The sequence below is a fragment of the Ursus maritimus genome, unplaced genomic scaffold, assembly GCF_017311325.1.
Source record: "Ursus maritimus isolate PB19 unplaced genomic scaffold, ASM1731132v1 scaffold_25, whole genome shotgun sequence".
In the NCBI taxonomy this organism is placed as follows: domain Eukaryota; kingdom Metazoa; phylum Chordata; class Mammalia; order Carnivora; family Ursidae; genus Ursus; species Ursus maritimus.
Genome location: NW_024425008.1, coordinates 9,751,480 through 9,772,601, shown reverse-complemented (window position 1 = coordinate 9,772,601; position 21,122 = coordinate 9,751,480). Strand labels below are relative to the sequence as shown.

Sequence of the window (21,122 nt, the reverse complement as noted above, 5' to 3'; positions counted from 1 at the left end):
TCACCATCCAGTTGCTGCCATCTGCTCCCAGCAGCCATCACCTCTCACCTGAACTGGTCTCCCTGCTCTGCCCCGGCCCCCCACGGTCTGGTCTACACAGCAGCCAGAGCGAACAAGTCCCATCACGCCCCTCGTAGGATCCACCCTACCGCTCCCCATTTTCATTTCCTACCCCCTTCCCTTGACTCCACTCCGGCCACACGGGCCCCTGGCGGCTCCTCAGCCACCCCGGGCAAGTCCCCGACCCACGTCCCAGCCTGGCTCTGCTCTCCACCTGGGACAGTCGTGGGACAGGCTCCCAGGGCCCGGCCAGCTTTGCTCCCTCTCCGACCACGAGCCTTGGCCCCAGTGCCATCTGCTCTTCAGACCGCCGCCTGGCCAGCCCCGGCCTGCTCTAGGTCACTCCCCACTCCCTAGCATCTGCTGTCTCTAGCCCGTGGTACAGCTCGCAGGAGTATCCTGCTGGCTTCTCTCTGATCTCTCTCCCCGGCCGGATGTCTGCTCTGTGCTATTTTGTTCCATGGTGTATCCCAAGCTCCCAGAACATAGGAATTGCTCACGAACTGTTTGAATGAACAAAGGGCTGCCGGCCCTGCCATCGCCTTCCCCCGCTTCACTCTCAGCGCCCTGGAAACTCTGCCTCTGACCCCTTAACAGCACACACGCCTGTGACAGTGCACACCTCCACTGGGGGCCCTTGGTTGCTCCCAGCCACGTGCAGCCGGCTCCCTGACGTTCCTCGTGGCCTCCCCACTCTGGGAGGCCAGTCGTACTGCTCCCCACCTGCCAGGCCCACAGTGAGCTCCGCCTCCTCCCTGGGGACCCCCTCGAGGATCCTGGTTTGTATCCCCGCCTGCCTTCCCATGGCCCCTAAATGGAAGCCACCCGTCTGTTTCAGCTCTAAGTACTCACCCTCCTTCTTTCTCCACTCTCGGGGGCACAGCTCAGTGGAGAAGGACAGTGGACAGCAGCGCCTGGTTACTAACCCTGTGAGCTCTCCCGAGCCCTCGGCTGCCTCCCTCCTCCCAAGTCACCTCTCTGGTTCTGCGCTTTCCCAGGACCCTCTTCCTCCCGAGCCCCAGGCTCGGGCCTCCCGGAGCACCCTCTCCCTGGGTGGTCTCTGGTGGCTTTGGCATCACCGCTAACACTTCGTCCTGCCCTCGGGCACGCTCAGGCCTCTGCCCAGACCCAGCAGCTGAGCGCCCCCTCATCACATGGCCCCTCCAACACCACGTGACCAACCCTGGCACTTCTGAGCCGTCGGAGCACTCTCCGACCGAGTCCTGTCTCCACGAGAGCAGCTGATCAGACACTGTCATCCGGGAGTCTTCCTTTCTTCTCTCTCCTGACAGGAATGGGTCGCTGAGTCCAGAAGGTTCTCTAGCGCACGACCCCCTTGCTCAAAGCCGCTGCCTGGCCCAGACCACCATTCTCTCCCCTGGTCCACCACCCTCTCCCTGCTGTCTGTCTTCAGTCTCTTGCCACTGAGCCCCTAACCAGGGCTGTCTGGAGGCAGCTTAGCTAGACGCTTTCCATGCAGACCCTCCGGCGTGCTGCACGGCCTGGAGTTCAAGTCCAGGGCTCCTGAATGCTGGGCCTTGTCCCCTGCTCCTCTAGCTCACCTCTCGGGCCCCTCGTGCGCTTGCAGTCCTGGGATGGACAGACTGTCTGTGGCCTCCAGTCCTTCGCTCCTGCCGTGCTTCCTGCCAGAAGCACACCCCTCTTCCCACTTCCACTCGCAGCCTTTACCTGGAGAACCACTGCCCCTCCGCGCGGCCCCCCATCTTCTCCTGCGGGGTACCTGCCCCACGTCAGACACTCTCCACTCAGCTGTCTGTCTGGGGGTTCTTCGCGCTCCGTTTAGTCTGCAATCCCTGTGTCCCACCTCCCCGAGCTGTCCACATGCCTCCCAAACTCCACGTGAGAAAAAGCAGAACCCCGGGCTTCCCCCATGAGCCTTCCCTGTGGCTTCTCCCTGTCTTACCCACTGGGCTGTCCTCGGTCTGGGACCACAAGGGAGAGATCTACACATCTCTGTCGAATGAGTGAATGCTTGTGAATGGTTTACCGCTCTTTAAATGTATAAATCAGGTATCCCAATGATAGAACACTCACATTGAGTGCTGATGTGCTTTCTTGAGTGGGAAAGAGGGGTGTGGACTCTCGGAAGGTGTAGACCCATCTGGGTCTGACCAGGGGTGAGGTCACCCATGGCAATCCCAGTGGAATAAAGTGATAGCCCGTGGCCTGTAGCTGGTGTCCTTCTGGGGCTCACTGGCTCGGCTGCCACCTGCCAATGCTTTATCTTTGCCTGGAGAAGGGGATCCCCCACGCCCCTTGGGATCAGCTCTTAACTGTGACGCCAGCTCCCTTGGCCCTCAGGTCTGCTCACTCCGCGATGCTGTCCCACACCGTTTCCCAGAGCTCCCAGCAGGACTGAGCTCCCTCCAGCCGCCCATAGGGACGACTGGCTTGACGTCACACCTTGCCCCGTCTCCCACTCCCACTCCTTATTGGTTTTTTTCTGGGATCAACTCCCAAATAGCCACCTGTCCCTGAATTCTTGTCTCAGGATCTATTTCTGGAGCCCAAACTGAGACACGGTCCCAGAGGCTCCCTGGCGAATGGCAGGCTCGAAACTGTGAGTCCCCTCCCCGCCCCTTTGCTCCTGGAGAGTTTATATTCTGTCGTCACCACCAGTCATGCATTTATTCAAACACTTAGCACACACCTTCCACGGGTGAGGCTCTGAGCTGTCTCTGGGGACAAAGGTGAAAATCAATAGTCCTAGTCCTCAGGGATCCGATCAGAAACTTAATAGGTCAGACCGGCTGCTTTGTCCCAGGTACAAGCAGGACATCCTATATGAGTTTCTGCAATAATATGAAATCACTAACATCGACAGGGTGATCGCCCTGGGCTGGTGGTGTTCTAAGCACGGTCGCACAAGCCAGTCTGACCCACTCAACAGCCCCATGACGGAAATGAGGTCCACACCAGGCCAGAGTTCTGAGATACCAGAACCAGCTCTTGATCCCAATGCAAGGGGTGGGGGGCTTTCAGCCAGGATCGTGCCCCCCCACCCTGCAAGATCCCTTTCCGTCACCGGGTCACCCTCTCCGAGCAACCTGCCCTGCTCATTCAGCAGAGCCTGCACGCGGCCTCTGGATTCCCCCCCACAGCCACATTGCAGGAGGAGGCCTCATCCCCACAAGGAGGAAACTGAGGCTCACACTGCTTCGGAACACCCAGGTTTATGCAAAATGTCCAGAATAGGGACTGCGAGAGGGTTGTCTTAGGAGGTATGAGGTTTATACTTTAGGGGTGACGAAAATGCTTTGCCTTCAGAATCGGGAGTGACAGTTGCACGACTCAGTGAATGTACTAAACACAGCATTGAACTATACGCTTCAAAACGGTGAACTTTATATTACACGGACTTAGAGCACGCAGGACGTTAAGTACACATCGGGGCTGGATGTGAGCTCTGGCCAACATGCCTATTTCCCCATCGTCACCCCCGTGCTGAGTCCAGACTCCTCCCCAGATTCCAGATTCTCGGAGGGTCTCGGAGTGTGGCCTTGACCCTGGGGACCTCCCAGCGCCCATGGTGGCACCAAGATGCCACTCACTGGTGTGCAAGTCTCACCGGCCTTTCGGCCCCAAGTGCCACTGCACACACCTGTTCACCTTCTTGTGGCACAGACCCCTTCCTGCCCCGCACCTCTGGTGACAGCCGAGGGTCTCCGCCTTGATTCAGGCAAGAATCACCTCCCTCCAAGGGAGGCCGGGGCATCGGTCATCTTTTAGAAGTCTCAGGTGATGCCAACACCTCCCAGTAGGCAGAGCTCAGGCATCCACCTAGAGGCGCGGGTCTGTATTCGATTCAACTCTGCAGCTCTGGGACCTGCCAAGGACAGCCTCTTGGCACGTGTTTCTCAGTAGATCAACAAATAAAGGTTGGTTGAGCAAATTAGAGTCACATAAATGTGTCATCTTTTATTTGCTGGATACCAGCAAATAAACGGAGGACAAACAATTCCATTTATTGAATTGGGAGAAGAAAATTCAGTACTTAAAAAATAAAATCACTTAAAAGAACGAGCCAGCAACTGTTAAAGCTCTTCTGGATATCAGATGCTCAAGTCCAGAGACAAAAGCCGCACTCACGTGTGCACCACGCTCAGCATAGAGCGGAAGGCGAGGCAGAGCCGGCCCATTTCATGGATGGGGGAGTTGAGGCCAGTTTGGAGAAGAGATTTGCTCAAGCCAGGATTGTGTGGACAAGAGACCCTATTGACTGAGAGTGGGGGAGGGGGTGCCAGGTGCTGGGCAAGGCCCTCACGTGCATTTTCTACTCCCACCTCCGCCTTCGGAGGACGGCCTCATCCTTCCTCTTCAGCAGATGGAAGCTGGGAGAGGTGCAGTGACCGGCGCACAGGTGCTAAGAGCCGGAGCCAGACCGAGCCCCCAGACCCTCCTGCTTGCAGGCCTACAAGTGGCTCAAAGATGACAGGATGGAAACTGCATCCAGCAAATGATGAATGTCCAATACCCCGATGTCCCAAACCATGGTGACAGTGAAGGCCAGCTTCACCAACCCGGCCCATGAAGCAAGACACGTGCAAAGTGACACGGCTCCTGTTTGATGCCTATGGTCCCTTCATCAGGTCGCACTCTTGGCTAGGACAGTACCATGGCGGTCACGCACTTTCGGAAGGAGCCTGGTGCCCTGTGAGGGCTGGTCCCAGGGGTCGGCCTCACCCCCTGCCCCCATCCTCAGCTTCAGGGGCCTGTGATGGCCTTCTCCTCTGCTGGCCCCCAACTGCTCACAACCTGGAAGAAAACCTGGCTGGCTTTAACGCGAGAAGTGTGGTTAAACCTTGGATTTATGCTAAAGCCCCAGAGGTTGTGTCCTTAAAATGGCAGCTGCTGAAACGGCGGGACGTCTGAGCCTCTGCTAAGCCCTTCACAGCACCAGCCGAGTCTGCCTGATGACCCCACGGGTGAGATCACCGACATCCTGAGGACCAAGGAGAGGAGCCATGTGGGTGGCGTCCCGTGGCTTCTCCGCTCCTTTATCCCACAAAACCCAGCGGCATGCCCGCCTCCCGACCCTCCCCTACAACCACAGCCACCACTGTGTCCCATCACCCCTACCTCCAAAACCATCTTAAATCAGACCAGGGCTTGACACTACTGCCTCCTCTCCCTTACCCCCACCTCCCCCCCCATTCTAGGCCACACCGCTGGCTCCCCCACCACCATCTGTAGCCTGGACCCAAGTGACAGCCTCCTCCCTGGGGACCTGGTCTCTAAAAGGAGTAAAGGAGGCCATGGCAAACCTCTGCTCTAAACCCTCCAGAGGATTCTAGGTGCACTTAAGATAAAGCCCAACCCCTTCCCTGGCCTCTGGGGCCCTGCGCGGTCTGGGTACTACCTCCCTCTGGCCTGCCTCCTCCTGTCCTCCTTCACCCAGCAGCCAGAGCCCCTGGCCCTTCACACACCCCCAGCACCACCCCGCGTGAGGGACTTGCATTTGCTGTCCCCTCCGCTGAGAATGCTCTTCGCCTGGGGTCCTCCTCCCCGTCTAGTTCCCTTCCACCAGCTCTCAGCTGAAACATCACCTCCTGTCCCCAGACCACGCGACCTAAATGACCAGCCAGGGACGCCCTATCAGATCACAGGATTTTAACGACCTTTGTGAAACATGTTTCCCTCTATTTGTGACGGTTTTTGTTTGTTTATTTCCCTGCCTGAGCCTACGCGTAGTAAAATGTAAGCCCCGTGACGGCGGGGGTCCCTCTGTCAAGTTCACCACTGCATTCCCCGCACCTAGTCCAGGGCCTGGCAATAGCAGATAGTCAAAGTTATTTGCAAAAGACATGGATTAGTAGCTACTGAGGACCTGTGATATGCCGGGCACGCACTAAGGGACTTTGCTGTATCTAGGAAAGGATCCAGGCATTAGTCAATTAATTAATTAATTGCTAATGATCAAATTTGATACTTAAAGGACAGGATGATTGCTATAAAGGAAAAAGAAAGTTCAAAGAGTGGGTGCGTGAAGATGGAGGGTGGTGTGCTTTTAAAATGCAGGCAGGTTCTCTGACACTACTCCGTCAAGAGGCGGGAGCTGAGAGTCCCACTCCCCAGATGTAATGAGCAGCTTCGGGCCCTTGATTCCAAGGAACAAAGGCAGCAGCAGTGATGCTACATGAGCTCCTCAGTTGGGTTCCACCTGCTCCTGGCGCTTGGCAGCAGCCGCCATGCTGCGAGGAAGCCCGAGCCCCAGGGAGACAGCACGTGTGGTTGGTGGACACAGCCGGCTAGGGACCCAAGCAACAGTCAGCACCAGCCACCAGACGTGAGCGGGGGAGCCCTCAAGGTGGACCCAACCCAGGCAACTGATGGTCATCGCTGGAAAGACCTCCAGTGAGAGCCTCCCGGTGGACCCCCGGCGACCCCATACCCACGAGAGGAAAGGATAATTCATGTGCTGTTGTTTTCACCACTAATTTTGGGGTGATCTGTTTCTGAGCCATAGATAGGGCTGGGGATGGTGTGATGTCTGTGGAAGTCACGGAGGGCTTCCCTGGGGGATATTCGAGCTGAGGTCTGCATGAGTTAAGGTGAACTACTCTGAGTGGCAGTCAGGCAGAGGGAAGGACTCATACATGCAAAGGCTCTGAGATGGGAAGGGGCAAGTCCCGTCCAAGGAAAGGAGGGTGGACCCCTGACCTTGACTGTCGCAATGGAGGGGCAGAGGTAGGCAAAAGATGCAGCAGGAAGTAGGAATGACCTCCCCTTCTTACCAGCTGGGCTGTCTGGGACAGGTAAGTCACCCTCTCTGAGCCCTAGGCTCCTCATAGAAATTGGGGATAATACCACTTACTACCGAGGAGTGTTTAAGGATTAAATGAGCTGAAGAGTTCCACCTCACTACCGGGAACTAAATATCATCTTCCTTCTACTGTTCTGGGTGAGTGAAAAAAGCATTCTAGAACTTCCACAGTCGCACTTGTTTCTCTTTGTTAAAACTTGGCCCTTGGCACAAGGGATGGGGAGCCGGGAACCCCATGCTCGCTCCACCACTGCTGGGGGACCTTTGGGGAGTCACTTAACCTCTCTTCTGGTTTTTCTGAGGATAAAACAAATGCAAAAATAAAACCTCTATCAGCGACTCGACTCCGTAAAGACAGGCACTATGGAAATGCAGGCTCACGCCTCTGTTCTGCCACAGCTATTTTTGGCCCAATCAGCCTCAGAAGCAGGTCTCACGGAGGGGTGTACGTGCCTTTCCTTGAGGGCTGGTACACGTCTCCTTTCACGGCCTCAGCCGTGTCTGAGTCACACACGGGGACGAGTGGGCATCGCTGGCATTTACCAAGTGAGGCCAGGTCCTGAGCTCTGGCGGCTGCCGTGGGCTTTCTGCTCGGGCCCCTTGAGCATGCCTTTGCCAGGATTCAGCCCTGCCCACGCCTTCCAGAAATATCTTAGCCTGGAGGACCCGGATTGACCATGAGCCTGGCGAGGGCTGCCCTGAAAGGGGCCCTGGGCGAGACACTCTGAAAACCTTTCCTTTCTGTTGAAAACCTAGGGGAGCCGACACAGCCTTAAGGAGCCAACTTCATCCTCAAGTTTCCAACCTGACGCTCCTCTGTCGGCAGACGAGTGTCAGCACTGTGACCGTGTTTAAGTAACTCCCAGCCTGGAGGCCAGCGACCTTTATCATCACTACTGTGATCATTAATATTTATTAGCTGCTATTTATTGAGTGTGACCTGGGCTCTGGGTGCTGCACTGTGTTAACTTTACGGCACCGAATCCCCCCAACCACCCACACGCCCCCGGTGTTGTCATTAGCCCCATTTTACAGATGCAGAAACTGAGGTCCCAAGCAGTTAAGGATACCTTGCCCAAATCACTTAGCTAATGAGCAAGATTTGGCACCAGGTCTGGAGGCCGGGAGAGCTGGGCTGCCACAGGGTTTTTCAAGCCTGTAGTTTCTGCCACGTGCAGCCTACGTCATCTCCAGTCTTCCCAGCAATCCCTTCTCCAGGGGGCACCGCCAGGCCCACTTTACAGATGAGGGAACTGCGACCCTAAGAGGGAATGTGATGTGCCCAGCATCACAGAGCTGGCAGTGGGAGGGCCGGGTCTGCCTCTAAAGTCCCCTGACCTGACTGTCATTCTCTGGGACACCAGGACAGTCCTGGGCAAAACAGGACACGTGGTCGCCTTGAGCAGCAGGGTGTTGTTTGGAAGAAGAGGGTGGCCGGCCGGCCTGGCCGTGTGAATGTCCAACAATTTCTGGCAGTCACTTTCATGGGAGAGCATGGGTCTGCAGGAAGATGCACAGAGCTTCTTCTCTTCCCTCTTTTCTCCCTCTATCCCGGCCCCACACACCGCAGCCCACACTCCAGCCAACGAACATTCCTTCAGCAGGGAGTCTTCGGCCTAACTCTGGGCTTTGCTCCGCGGCTGCCTCTCTTCCACGGTCTGGCCGGCCTCCCTCTGCTCTAGCCTGGCCCACATCTACCAGAGAATTCTTTCATGCCATCCCAGATCCTCCCTTCCAGCCCCTGCTGGGGAGGCCAAGTCGCTGTGCGCCTCTGTGTGCCACCGGCGTGCCCACCGCAGGCACTCGGCAAACGGTGGCCAGTGAAGGAGAGGCCCTTGCAGGCGGAAGGGATGTGAGGACAAATGGGCAAAAGGCTGACACGCACCCAGAAACAGCGTCTCCAGAAAGATGGTGGGAAAGGACATTCCCTCTGCAAGCTGAACTTCGTGACGACAGGAGTCATCCCCCTTGCTCACTGCTGACTTCCTAGCCCTTGGCGCCATGCCTGACACCTGCTGAGCTCCACGCACACCCAGTGAACGAAACGACCACAGAGGCTTCACAGCCCTGAAGCCCTGTGCCTGCTGGGACAGGCGGATTCCCTGGGGACTACAGAACAGGCTGCAGTTGGGGGTGTGGCTCGATCTCTGACATTTATTGGGCACTACCTGGGTGCAGGGTCTAGGCTGAGCTCAACAAGGATGGAAAGAATTACAAAATATTTTCTCTGCCACGGGTCTCATCTGTCTCACACGTCCCCAGGGAGGCCATGGCCCCAGGGGCATCCTCTGTCCCATCCCTGCCCAGTGTCCATGTCCTCATCCTTAGGCTATCGCCCCTGTACCTGGCTCTTCCCTTGGAAAGCCACCACTCCTTTAACCTCCATCCCTGCGCGCCAATGCCAAGGGTGGTCACATGGCCCAGGCCCGACCAATCAGCTCATTCCATCCCGCAGGACTGACCACCACTGACCCAAGGACAGAGCTATGTGACCCAGGCTGGCCCACTGAAAGTCAGCCCCAGGACTTTCATCGAAGGATTCGGAAAGAGAAGCTCCCTTTGTAGGAAGATTACTGATAGTAAGGTTGATGGAATCCGGGAGCCTGGAGTCCTCAGGGACTGGGCCAGCCTCAGAGAAGGGACAACCCAGGGGAAACCAGAAGACAGAGAGAAGAGACAGAAATCCAATACTGGCATCATACGAGGCCTGCCGCTGGAATATCCTGACACGGGAGCCGGGAAACTAACATCTCTCTCCCTAGTTTTAGTATGGCTTCAGCCGCTTCGAGATGCGTCTCTGCTCCGTGTAACTGAAGGAGCCCCGCCACAGGACCAAGAGACACCTGCTCTCCTCAGCCCCAGAAGCCCTTGGGCCCCAAACCCAACAGGAGGCATCTGTCCCCCCATATGACGCCTGCCTCCCCTTCTCTGCAGCTCCCAGCCTGGCTCCAGGCCCTCAGGGGTGGTCTGGGGCTTAAAGTCTCTTATGAGTTCCCCACCTGACTCCAGTCTGGCTCCTCACCCCCAGGCTACCCTCCACATTGTCAGGAAAATGGATTTCTTAAAGAAGACAATACAGAATCAGGCCAGTTTCCCAGTTCCCACCTTTGTGGGCTCTCGCTCTCCACGGCAGATTCCTAAAGCACGGGGTGCGGGTCCCTGCAGGTAAGTGAGCTGACCCCAGATGGCACGTGGACCCAGCACGCTAACACACGGAGACGGAACAAGAAACTTCGGCCCCTTCTGCTTCTCTTAACAAGCCTTCTCATTTCTTTATAGAGAAGATCTCTCTCCATGGTCCTATGAGGGCTCTGACATCTCTCTACCATTTGCTTCTCTCCCTTTTTAACAAAAAAGGGGGAAAGCCTTGAGCTCGGCCCCTTCCACTAGAAGCTCGAACTCTGGAATATTGTTTTGTGTTTGTTGCATTTGTCTTTCACCGTCACCTTCCATGTCTGCAAATGATACTGGTTTTTCATTGATGGTAGTTACATAAAGTTTTCTTTGGAAATTAGTTTGTATAAACACAAAAGTGAGTCTATTTAAAGAAAAACTAAGGCAAATAACAGGACGGATTCAGATCCAGTGAATCATGTTTGGCAAACAGTGATTCACAGGGTGCAATGTGATGTCCTCAGCCGGGCACACGAGGGCCTCCCGGTCCGCCCCTTGACCACTCCTTCAAACCCACCGACTCCCACGATGAGACTCACAAAGTCATACCTCCAAGCCTCTGCCCACGCTGTTCCTTCTGCCTGATGTCCTTCCCTCACACCTTCCTTCTCAACCTAGAACAATCTATTTATTCCTTAAGACCCAGGTGAATGTTGCTGTCTACTGTGGCCCAACTATTCAAAGATCTCGAGGCCACCTGTGCTCTCCGGGGCTACTTTTTGTGGATTGCTGACACTAAGACCTTCCCTTTGAGGCTGAGATTCCCCAGAAGAGCAGAACGGTCTTTCACCTCTCTGTCTGGCACAGAGGCTCGGTTAGCATGGGGTGCACGGAAGAGACTCCGTGGCGGAGGGGAGGGGATGTGGGCCCATCAGACACAAGCACAACTGGGGACCACGCAGGCCCAGAGCCCAAATGGCAGGAAGGGAAGGGGGAAGGGAGTGATCTCCAGACACGGTGCCTGAGACTGGGCCCCACGGCACAGCCCAGGGATTCCCTCGGGAGAGAGGAGGAGGTGAGCGTTTGGGCTACAGGGTCCTGCAGAGGCCTGGAGCAGACAGCCGGGCAGGCCAAGCTTCTCAACTTTAACTTGCTTTGGATCATCTTCGAACTTGTAGGGCCAATTCCTAAGCCTCACCCCAAAGATGGCCCCGGGGGGTTTAGAGTGGGTCCTGAGCTACGCTTTAAAAGGAATGCCTCGGGGCGTCTGGGGGGCTCAGCTGGTTGAGCAGACAGCTCTTGGTTTCGGCTCAGGTCAGCATCTCAGGGTCCTGGGATCCGCCCCGTGTTGGGTTCCACGCTCAGCCGGGAGCCTGCTTGAGGATTCTCTCTCTCCCTCTGCCCCTCCCCCCACACGCTCTCTCTCGCTCTCTCTCCCTCTCTCTCTAAAATAAATAAATTAAAAAAGAAATGCCTCAAGTGATGTCGAGGGCCACACCCAGGGAAGCACTGGGTCACAGGTGTCAGGTAGGAATGGAGACAGGTAAGGGCCTGGCGGACAAAACACAGAAATTCATCTGAACAGCACGGACCCTCCAGAAATCGCTCCCTGTCCGGACACCGGGAGCCTGAAGACACAGTCTAGTCGAGAATGAGCATCGTCAAGCGTATTTAAAATGTGCCCCCGAATAACTCAACGGAGATGTGCTTAATGAGGTAGTCATACACCATCACAGGCAGTGGTACAGGCCGACCCTGGAGGGATCCGTCCAAAATACAGAATCTCTTGTTAGAGACCTTCTCCACTAGCGATTGCGAGCAGGAAACTTAACCCCTCCGAGTCAGGATGAGGCCATTTCTGGCTAAAGAAGCCCTCCTTTGTTTGAATGACCAGGCAATCAAACCGTTCGGTAGATGAAATCAAGGCAAACCAGAGAAAGGGAGGTCTCTAGCAGAACTCGCTACAAAGGGCAGTAAGAGCCTCTACTTCCGCACGTTACCAATTGCCTCCTTCCGTGCGAATTAAAATAGAGAAATGAAAGCATGTGCACCCGTGGGGTCTTTAAGACCAGCCCGGTGGCTGCCCCCCTTTCAAGCTCTGGCCTTCAGAACGATCCAGGCCGAGTCACTCATCAAATGGAGATTGACTTTTATCTGATTAACCGTTGGAGAAACTTCCCCCTCCATCTCGCAGGAACATTCTGTGGGAAAGGCGTTTTGCAGACTGCAGGGAAAAGTTGGGCCTTGGCTTCCCTCCTGCTCGGCCAGTGGAAAATTACAAAGGAAGCAAGGCTGTCCTCTGCTCTGTTCACGGGTTCTTCCTGGGCCCGAAAACACAAAGAGAACCCCGGAAACGGAGCGCGCCTTTACTTACCTGGGGCGGAGAGGAGTCGGGGAGGCGGTGGGGGCGGGGGCGGTGGGGGCAGCAAGGGTGGGGGCCGGCACTGGCAGATGTGTTGACAGCTGTCGGTCACCTTGGAGCAGGACTTCTGGGGCTCACCGTGCGTCACCTGCGGAAATGGGCAGGTGCCCGACAGAAGACCGTGAGGCCACCGGGAGCAGAAATGGGCCCACCCCACCCACTCCCAGCCAGGCTGGAACTCGAGATCCTTCCCCCAGACCACGTGGGAGGAAGGCAGGAGTCGGGGTGGCTTGAAGGGAACAGTGGTGTGAGAGGCTGGCCTGGTGGGTTTAGAGACCAAGGTTTTACTCCTAGCTCTGCCAGGGACCAGCTGTGAGACCGTGGCATGTGACCTGGCTATTGAGAGGGAGACAAGAATTTGATGGCTAACTCTTAAATTTTCCCAGGGCACAAATGAGGGAACTGAGGCCCAGGCTGCCCAATGTTCCCATCCCCAGGCAGTGCCAGGATACCAATTTTACCTCCTCAGTAACCTGAGCCAACCATTCCTGCAGTCTTCCTTGGTACAGTGCAAGGCCAAGCCCTCCTCTTCTCTCTGCCCACAGCTCCTGACAGCCTTCCTATGTCCACGCAGGGCCAAGATGCCCCCATCTGGAGGCAGGAGCCTTCCCCAGCCCGGCCATGTGAGCAAAGGCAGCCTGAGTGGTCTTGTGGGATACACACTGGACCAAACCATCCACATCCTCCTAACAATCCCTGGGCGCCTGCCCACAGCTCGGGAGCTCACGTGGCCACACAGCTCTGCTCCAGAGGCTGCTGACGTTTCCAGCCCCACCTCACTCCACGCTCTCAGCTTCTGCTCTGCTCTCAGCGCCCTTCTTCTAGGACCCTGGCCACGTACCCCCACCCCTCCTTTATGTATGCTGCTCCAGTGTTCCAGAACGTTCTCCCACACCTTCTCTGACTTGGTCCATTACTCAGCTTGCCTATTAGCTCTCAGGGAAGCACATCTGACAAGGTCAGATCTCCTTTTATAGGCTCTCCTGGCACCAGGCTGCACTCCGCGGGGCAAAAATCTACATTTGGGTAATTATCTGATTCCTACCTGTCTTCACCATTGGACTAGATGCTCTGTAGGCGTAGGGGCCCAGCCTTCTATTTTCTCTCACTAAGGGAATGCCTGGCATCCAAAAAGTATTTGGTGAATGAATGAATGAATGAATGAATATTAAAAACTGGACCAGAATCCATGCCTCTTGACTCCTGACCTGGTGTTTTTCAGTCCTTAGTTCGTCACCTGTCAACAATGATGGGGCTGGGCTCGACCAGCAGTTCTCAACCCTGACTGCACACGAGAATCTCCCAGGCAGCTTTAAAAAATACTCACGCCTGACGCTTTCGCAAGACTGATTAAATCAAAATTTCTGCAGGTGGACCTGGGCATGGCTGTTTTGTGTCACTTTCCCAGGCTAGATTCCTACTGGACAGCCCGCGTGAGCACTGCGGGTTTAGACAAGCCGCTAGCGGCCCTCCCTATGGCGGAGTGCCCTAACCCACGAGCCTAGGGTTCTGTGTCTGTCCCGGGGAACAAGCGGATGTAAAGGCATGAAGGAAAGAGTCGGTGGGCATCCCCACCTCAATGACGCCCACAGTAATTTCTCTGGCTATCCTCTCGGGGAAGTAGAAACCCAAAACCCCAGCTTCTCTGCAGATAGCCACATGCGGCCTGCCGTTGGGAAGGGCATTCTATAGACTGCCTCTGGAGGCCAACGCAGCCCCTCCACCACGCGTGTCCTGGGCCAGAAGGGAGAGCCCCTGGGGCTCCAATGCTCCCTTCACACTCGGCAGCTGTGAACTGGCTGGGTGAGGACCACTGGGTGATCGCAGCAGGCAGTGGGCTGATTTACAGTCCTAACTTAATACCTACGAGAACGAGAAGCTGCTGCTACCAACTTTTAGTACTCTTAAAGGGCCACTGACTGTGTTTCAAACTCCGAAGGCAACTCATCTCCCACTGGAAAGAACAGATCCTTGGATGGGGACCCTCTCCTAGTTAGTTGATGGGGATGCCTACCGCCCTGTGCAGACGTGGTACCCTACCGGCTTCTCCACCAGCGCACCTGTCAGCTCCTCTGTGGTCACCGAGCCACTCTCCTCCTGGTTCCACCCTCCTCCCGGTTCCGACCTTCTAAGACCATGGGGGGTTGCTCAAAGGCTCCATTCTGCCAACGCTGGCCTCCAAGGTCGCTTGTCTGCTGGACTCTACCGGTGTACAAATGTCGTCAAGTAATGCCACTGCCAAAGCAAGGACCCTCTCCGAGGGGCAACGTATGAGAGTTCGAGAGGAGCACGACTGCTTAACCTGGCTCAACATGATGACCCATTTTTGTGAGAGTATATAAGGGCACCGATGTATACGAGAGCTTAATGCTGTAAAATTATCGGCAGGGAAGCTGGGGCCAAGCTTCAAGGCTGAAGGGGGAGGGAACGAAGGAGAGCATGGCATTTAAAAAAAACTATGTGGGGCACCTGGGTGGCGCAGTCGTTAAGCGTCTGCCTTCGGCTCAGGGCGTGATCCCAGCATTCTGGGATCGAGTCCCGCATCGGGCTCCTCTGCTGGGAGCCTGCTTCTTCCTCTCCCACTCCCCCTGCTTGTGTTCCCTCTCTCGCTGGCTATCTCTATCTCTGTCGCATAAATAAATAAAATCTTTAAAAAAATAAAAAATAAAAATAAAAAAAAATATGGTTCCTTGGTCTCTCGGATTATGGCCCCACTGGAATGGGAGTGGGCACAACTGCTTAACCAATCGCCCTCACAAAACTATCCCATTTGGGGTGTCCATCTTCCTTCCTGAGGGGCGGGACCCGCTTGGGGCCCTTCACTGGAGTTTGGTCCGGCACAAGCCCGCGGCCACTGAGCCACTCTTAACTGACGTTGGTTACGCAGACTTTGATCCACTTGCCAACTTCCGGAACCCCATGTTCCCCACCCCCCACCCATCACATCGGATCCACCCGCCGGGGGCTGCTGCTTCACCCTGTAATCTCTGGGGCACTTTGCCCACTGTTTTGTAACGTCTGCTCCCTGCACTGAGCCTCGAGCGTCATGGGGCAGGCAGGTGGATGGGACTGCGTTTCCTTAGTCCTAACCCAGTGTGCCTTCCTGAGCCCTACTGTGTGTGAGCCATGGCTCTCGGTCCACCAGGAGGATAAGTGAGAGAGGCAAGTGCTATCTATCATGGACGCTTGTGGGGGGGGGGCAGGCCAGCAAGGCTAAGTAACGTACTAAGATTTCACAGGGCCCTGTATTCAGTTGGTACACAATGAAAAGATGTGTTGGGGGATGGTCTGCCCACCAGTGGAGAAACACAGCATCTATTCTGCTCCCCAACTCTGGGTCCCCTTGGGGGTTCTGTGGATCAGCAGTGTTGAGAGGAGACCTCAGCATTGAGAGCTTGTCTCAATGCCTGGCTTGCTTGGTTTGGATCTTGGGGAGTCCCACAGGGAGAAGGAACTTTCCCGGAAGCCACTTGCTCTTGGTTGGACTTGACTAAGCAGGAGCAGAGGCTCAGAGAGGTCAACGACTTGCTTAAAGCCCACAGAACAGAAGCTGGCATCATGACTTCCTGCGACCACTTTTTGTTCAGTTTTGCTGTCCCCTGCCTTCCCGCCCCTGCTCTGCAGTATTGCCCTGGGGCCAGAATCTTGTCAATGCTGCTGTCGTGGAGAGTGGGTTAAGGCACAGGTAAGCCCCGCAGTCACCTGAATTTGGTACTGCCACTGTGGTCCAGTGGCCATCGTGCTCCATGTTCCCACTCACTCCTGGCCAGTAAATGCAGCTTTCTGGTTTAGTGGATGTTATCTCCTGAATAGTCCCTGTGCCCATCAGTTTCTCCCCATTCCCACCACTACCACCCTAAACCAGGACACCATCATATCTCCACGAGGCAGCACCTGCCTCTCACCTAGGACTATGAGATAAAATAGAGGACCCCTTGTTAAATTTTCGAGAAACAACAATTTTTAGTATAAGTATATCCCAAATAGTGGATGGGATATACTTATACTAAAGCCGTGATGCGTTGTTTATTTGAAATTCAAATTCAACTGGATGTCCTATATCTCTACCTGCCTAAATCTGGCAACCCTCTCCTCCCCAGCATATTTGCCCCCTTGCCTCACCCCGACCTCCCCAAATCCATCTTTTTGCTGGGACTGGACCGAGATTTCTAAAATGCCAGTCTGAGACTGTGTCATTTCTTGCTTAAAACCGTCAACAGCTCCCATAGCCCTCAGGATCGTGTCCAAACTGTAAGGCATTATGTTAGTGGCTTACGACAGTGGCCTTACCTGGGACTTCCCTCCCCCGGGTTCTTCCAATGCTCCATTCTCTCCTCTGGCCTCGGGGCTACTCCCTCTGCCTGGACACTTCATTCATACCTGCATCCTGCATCTATCTTGTCCTTGTTCATGCTGTAGCCGCAGCACTACCTCTGTGAGCCTTCTCTGACTCTTCCAACAGGTCTCGTCCCCAAGCCGTCTGCTCCTGCTGAGTTCTCTTGCCTATAATTACTTAATTTTCTCTCCAGTGCCAGATTGTCAGTGCCGCGAGGCCAGGGACCACTAGGTCCCTTGCACTTAACAAAAGGCCTGGCAAACAGTAGGTGCCCAATAAATGCTACAGACGAGATAAGCCAAGCTATAGTGACTGATCATAGGAGGAGCTCAGCATTGCTGGTGGCTGCCCTTCAGCACACAGAGACCCACCGGCCCGGATCACAGCCTGTCTCCCTAGAGGACGCCCACAAAGATGATGGCTTCTGGCATCTTCTATGGAGACAGGCCAGCACCACAGTAACTTGATGAGACACACTCCTGTCACACCTAATAAATTTACCAGCCTGTCATCCTCTTTGCTTGCAAAAAAGGAATCATCTGGAAGTGAACTTAGAAGAACCCTAAGTCACAAAAGCTCAGAATCTCAATTCAAGCCATATTAAAGAAGAAAGGGGGAAGGCTAGGGAACGCCCCCCCCCCAAACCTTGTGGCAATTTAAATGTCATCCGATTTTAATGATTATGTTTCTGTTCCTCTGGGCAGCAGCCAGAGGCTTCAGGCTGATTTCAAGGTGGGAACCTGGTGCTTTGGGGGGACCACAGGTCTCTTGCTTCACCAATTACCCTATTAATTACAGCTCTTTGAAACGTTGATCTCACTCTTGCAAATGTTTACAACTTTGGGGGATTCTTCTGGCAAAATGCTTACGAAAGCACAGATAGCTCTGAGTTCTTTCTCTATATTCAAGAAAACTCCTATGATGTGCCAGATTTCGACCTCTCCCCTTAGAGGGAAATACATGGCCCTCGTGTACTTATATCTTTCTCCTCTCCCCTCTGTTCTCCTGGAGTCAGCTCTTTCCCCCCACTTCCCCTTGGCTTCTCAGTCCCTTATCATTTGTAGATTAATTTTTCCAGAGCTTCCTGCCAACATTTTGCCCATTTTACTTGTCTGGAGGACTCCTTTTCTAATTGATTTTCACGAAAATTGATTTGTAAAGAGTAACAGCATCTGAAACACACGCACACACTCACACACACACGCACGCACACACACGCACGCGCGCGCATGCTTGAGTAAGCACTGCCTGGCTGAAGGGCATTGCCCCAAAACTGAGCTGCATTCACAAAATTATTTCTTTTGGTGGTGACGGCGGGGAGGCAGTGGGTCTGCTGTTTGAATCCTACTAGTTCACGCCACGGAATGCCAGCCTCGGAGACTGACAGCAGCGTCATGTTGCTCTCTAGGAGTGTTAGGGAAAACTGTAAACAGATGAATAGAAAAACGAAGTGAACTTCACACCGGAGGTTCCACTAAAAGTTGCACGAGGGAAGCTGGTCCCAAGCCACCCAAGTGTTTAGAAGTGACAAAATCCTGAGGAGGCACAGCTGAGTTTAATAACTGCTGTTTCACACATTAAACAAAGCTGTCAATTCCGGAAGGAAAACAATCGTGACGGAGACAGGCAAGCCAGAGAAGCCAGAGCAGAAGACGAGCCTGGGGCTGGGGCTGGGGGTGGGGTGCGGACTCTGGCCAACCACCTGCTCAACCAGCGCGCTCCTTCCAGCCTGAGAGTCCCTGGTGCTCCCCAGTGGTCACCCGGGCCACCATCCGAGCAGGACGGACAGCTGGTTCCCCGCGGGGCCCCATGGCTTGGGGCAGCTCAAGGACCGCGGCAGACAGGCGAGCGGTCTCACCCTATCCCCTCTTCTTTGGTCGATCGCCCCCCTCCTCAGGGCAACCATCTGAAAGATCCCCAACCCCCAAAACGCTACCAGAAGAACCTGAAGCCGCAAAACCTCCGGAGTTGGGGATTTCAATGCTCAAAACAGTAAAAATGTCATCCAATGCCTGTGGCTGAAAATTCAAAAATCTCCAACAGACTCTCGTGATCAAGACAGTAGCCGGCCATCCAGATGGAAGAGCCGCACGACAATTCCTAGTGTGGGTCATGGCAGCCACAGCCACCAACGAGTGTTTGCTATGGTCCAGGGGCTGCGCTAAGCGAGCTTTGCTTGCTTGACCTCATCAAGTACTTACAAGAGCACAGGGAGGAACAAGAAACCAGTGCTCGGAGAGGCATTGCCTGAAGTCCTGAGCCGGTGAGGGGCAGAGCTGGGGCTCCAAATGCAGAGCTGACACCAAAGTCCATTTCACCACTCCACTGTACCACTGACCATGGACATTCTGGAAGGTACCAGGGGCCATGCCATCTGACCCTAACAGATGTCACTCCAGCTGGTGGCCACCTGGCCTGTGCCCTAGGGTCTCGGGGTCCCAGAGTGAGGGCTAAAGCCCCAGGCAATCCTTACAGATGGACAGTTTCTTCCTACAGCTCCACTAGGGGCCACCATGCCCAACCTGTCCACATCCCCAACTCTCCTGCCTACAGGGAACACAGCCCCAGCTGTTGGGAAGCCCAGTTCCAGAAGACTAAGTCGAAGTTTACTAGTGATTCTGGTGGGAAATAAAGAATGTATCATTCTTGGGATCGTTTTCTTCCTAAGTTTGTAAAAGCTCTAAGGTTGCTTTCCTCACATTTCTGCAACAGAATGTTATCATCAGGAAGGCACTCCCAAGCCCTCTCTGTTCCAAGGCCCTGTCCTGCGGGCCTTAGCAGGCCAGGACTAAGGCCTACTCCAGAGTTTTTCCAGATCTTTTCAGGGCCAGAGTATGGAGAGGTCGGGAGAGTGGGAGGGCATGCACATTTTCTTTTCCTAAGCTCCCCCCAGGAGCAGTGCAGGAAGCCAGAGTCGTGGGAGTGAAGTGTCACCCCCCCCCCAGTCCTGCCGGGGAGGAGGTCCTCCAGCCCGCGGAGCCCACACCACCCCGCCACCGCTCACCTGCACGAAGCCCCAGAGCGGGTGGAGCGCGCAGTGCAGCAGCAGTGAGGGCCAGCAGCAGCCACGGCGCAGCACCAAGTCCCGGAGGAGCATCTCGACCCGCGGCACCAGCGCTCTCGGGGGCGAACTGTCAGGGGAGCAAAGCCCGGGTCAGGCGGGCGCCGCATGGGCACCATCGCCCGCGCGCACCCGCACACGTAGCCTTCCGGGTTGGGCGGGCACGCCCCGCACCCTGGGGCACCCTCATAAACCAAGACTGCCCCTTCGCTCCAGCTTGCACATTCGCTGACCCTTCGTGCACACTCACAGAAGCCGGCATCCCAGAACCTTCAACCCCGGTGCACACCCCCAGAACCTTAGGTGTATCCCTTGGCCCCGTGCACACCCCCAGAATTCCTCCGTGCACACTTTGACTCCATGCACACCTCCAGAAACAGCCAAGCACACCTAACCGAGCCCAGTGCATCTCCTCCGAAACCTCCCCAGCCGTGCACAACTCACTCCCACTGTGAGCACACTTCAAACCCGGCGGGCACACAGAAACGGCCGTGCACACCCACCGACTCCTGGCTGCTCGCAGAGTCGCTGACCCTGCATGCACAGCACCAGGAAATCACACGCTGCGTGCACCCTCTCTGCCCCGCCGGCCCTCACTGCGCACACTGCAACATAGGCACCTCCGTGCGCACCCCATCTGCCCTCGCGCGCTCTCCCGAGCCCCGGCCTCCCGCTTCAGGGCATGAGCCTCCCCCTGGTCTCCCTTTCCGCCCGCACCCCTCCAGGGCCTCACGCCACCTTGCCTGGCGGCGGCCCCAGCCGATCCTCGGCGCGGGGAGGGGAGGTCCGCGCTCCCCCCGCGGCAGTCTGTTCCGGAGCCGCAAGACGGCCCCCATTTAAAGCCAGCCGCCTCCCCGGTCCCCCGCCCTCTAGGCGGGGCCTCAGTCCTCACCCTGGCGACTGCGCGGGCGCCCGGGGGCTTCACATGCCGGGGAGGAGCGCCGGGCACTGGAGCAAAAGTTTGCGCGCGGCTGGGGCCGAGCGGGCTGCCGAGCGGGGGCCGGGCGCTGCGCGCCCGCACGGGGCGCAGGGCGCGGCGGCTCCGGGCTGCTCCCGGCCGCGCGCGGGCCGGGAAGGGCGGCACCCCTCGCCCGGGGCCGGGGCGGGCGGCCGAGGCGGAGGGGAGGGCGGGGAAAGTCTCCTCCGAGCCGCCTGGAGCCGGCGGCGCGAGCCTCCCCGGATCCCCGCCCTTCCCGGTGGCGCCGCGCGGCTGCCCGGGGTGCGGGGGTGCCCGAGCTCTCCCCTCCCGTCACGCCGGCCCGCGGGAGGCGCTGCCCGGGAGCGCCCGTTAGGGCAGCAGGGCCGCGGGCGGAGGCGAAATAAATAATGCACGAAAAAGGAAAAC

At 56.1% G+C, this 21,122-nt stretch overlaps 1 protein-coding gene across 1 annotated transcript in view; it reads right to left on the bottom strand.

Moving 5' to 3' along the window:
• Positions 1 to 20,561, bottom strand: part of PRIMA1 (proline rich membrane anchor 1) — a 61,165-nt gene extending 40,604 nt beyond the window's left edge. The window contains exons 1-3 of the mRNA XM_040641501.1: positions 20,516 to 20,561; positions 19,721 to 19,847; positions 12,333 to 12,468 (exon numbers count right to left, since the gene is read on the bottom strand). Coding sequence (XP_040497435.1) covers positions 12,333 to 12,468; positions 19,721 to 19,813 — 229 coding nt within the window. The 5' untranslated portion in view covers positions 19,814 to 19,847; positions 20,516 to 20,561. The remainder of the gene's footprint in view (positions 1 to 12,332; positions 12,469 to 19,720; positions 19,848 to 20,515) is intronic.
• Between the last annotated feature and the right edge of the window lie 561 nt (positions 20,562 to 21,122).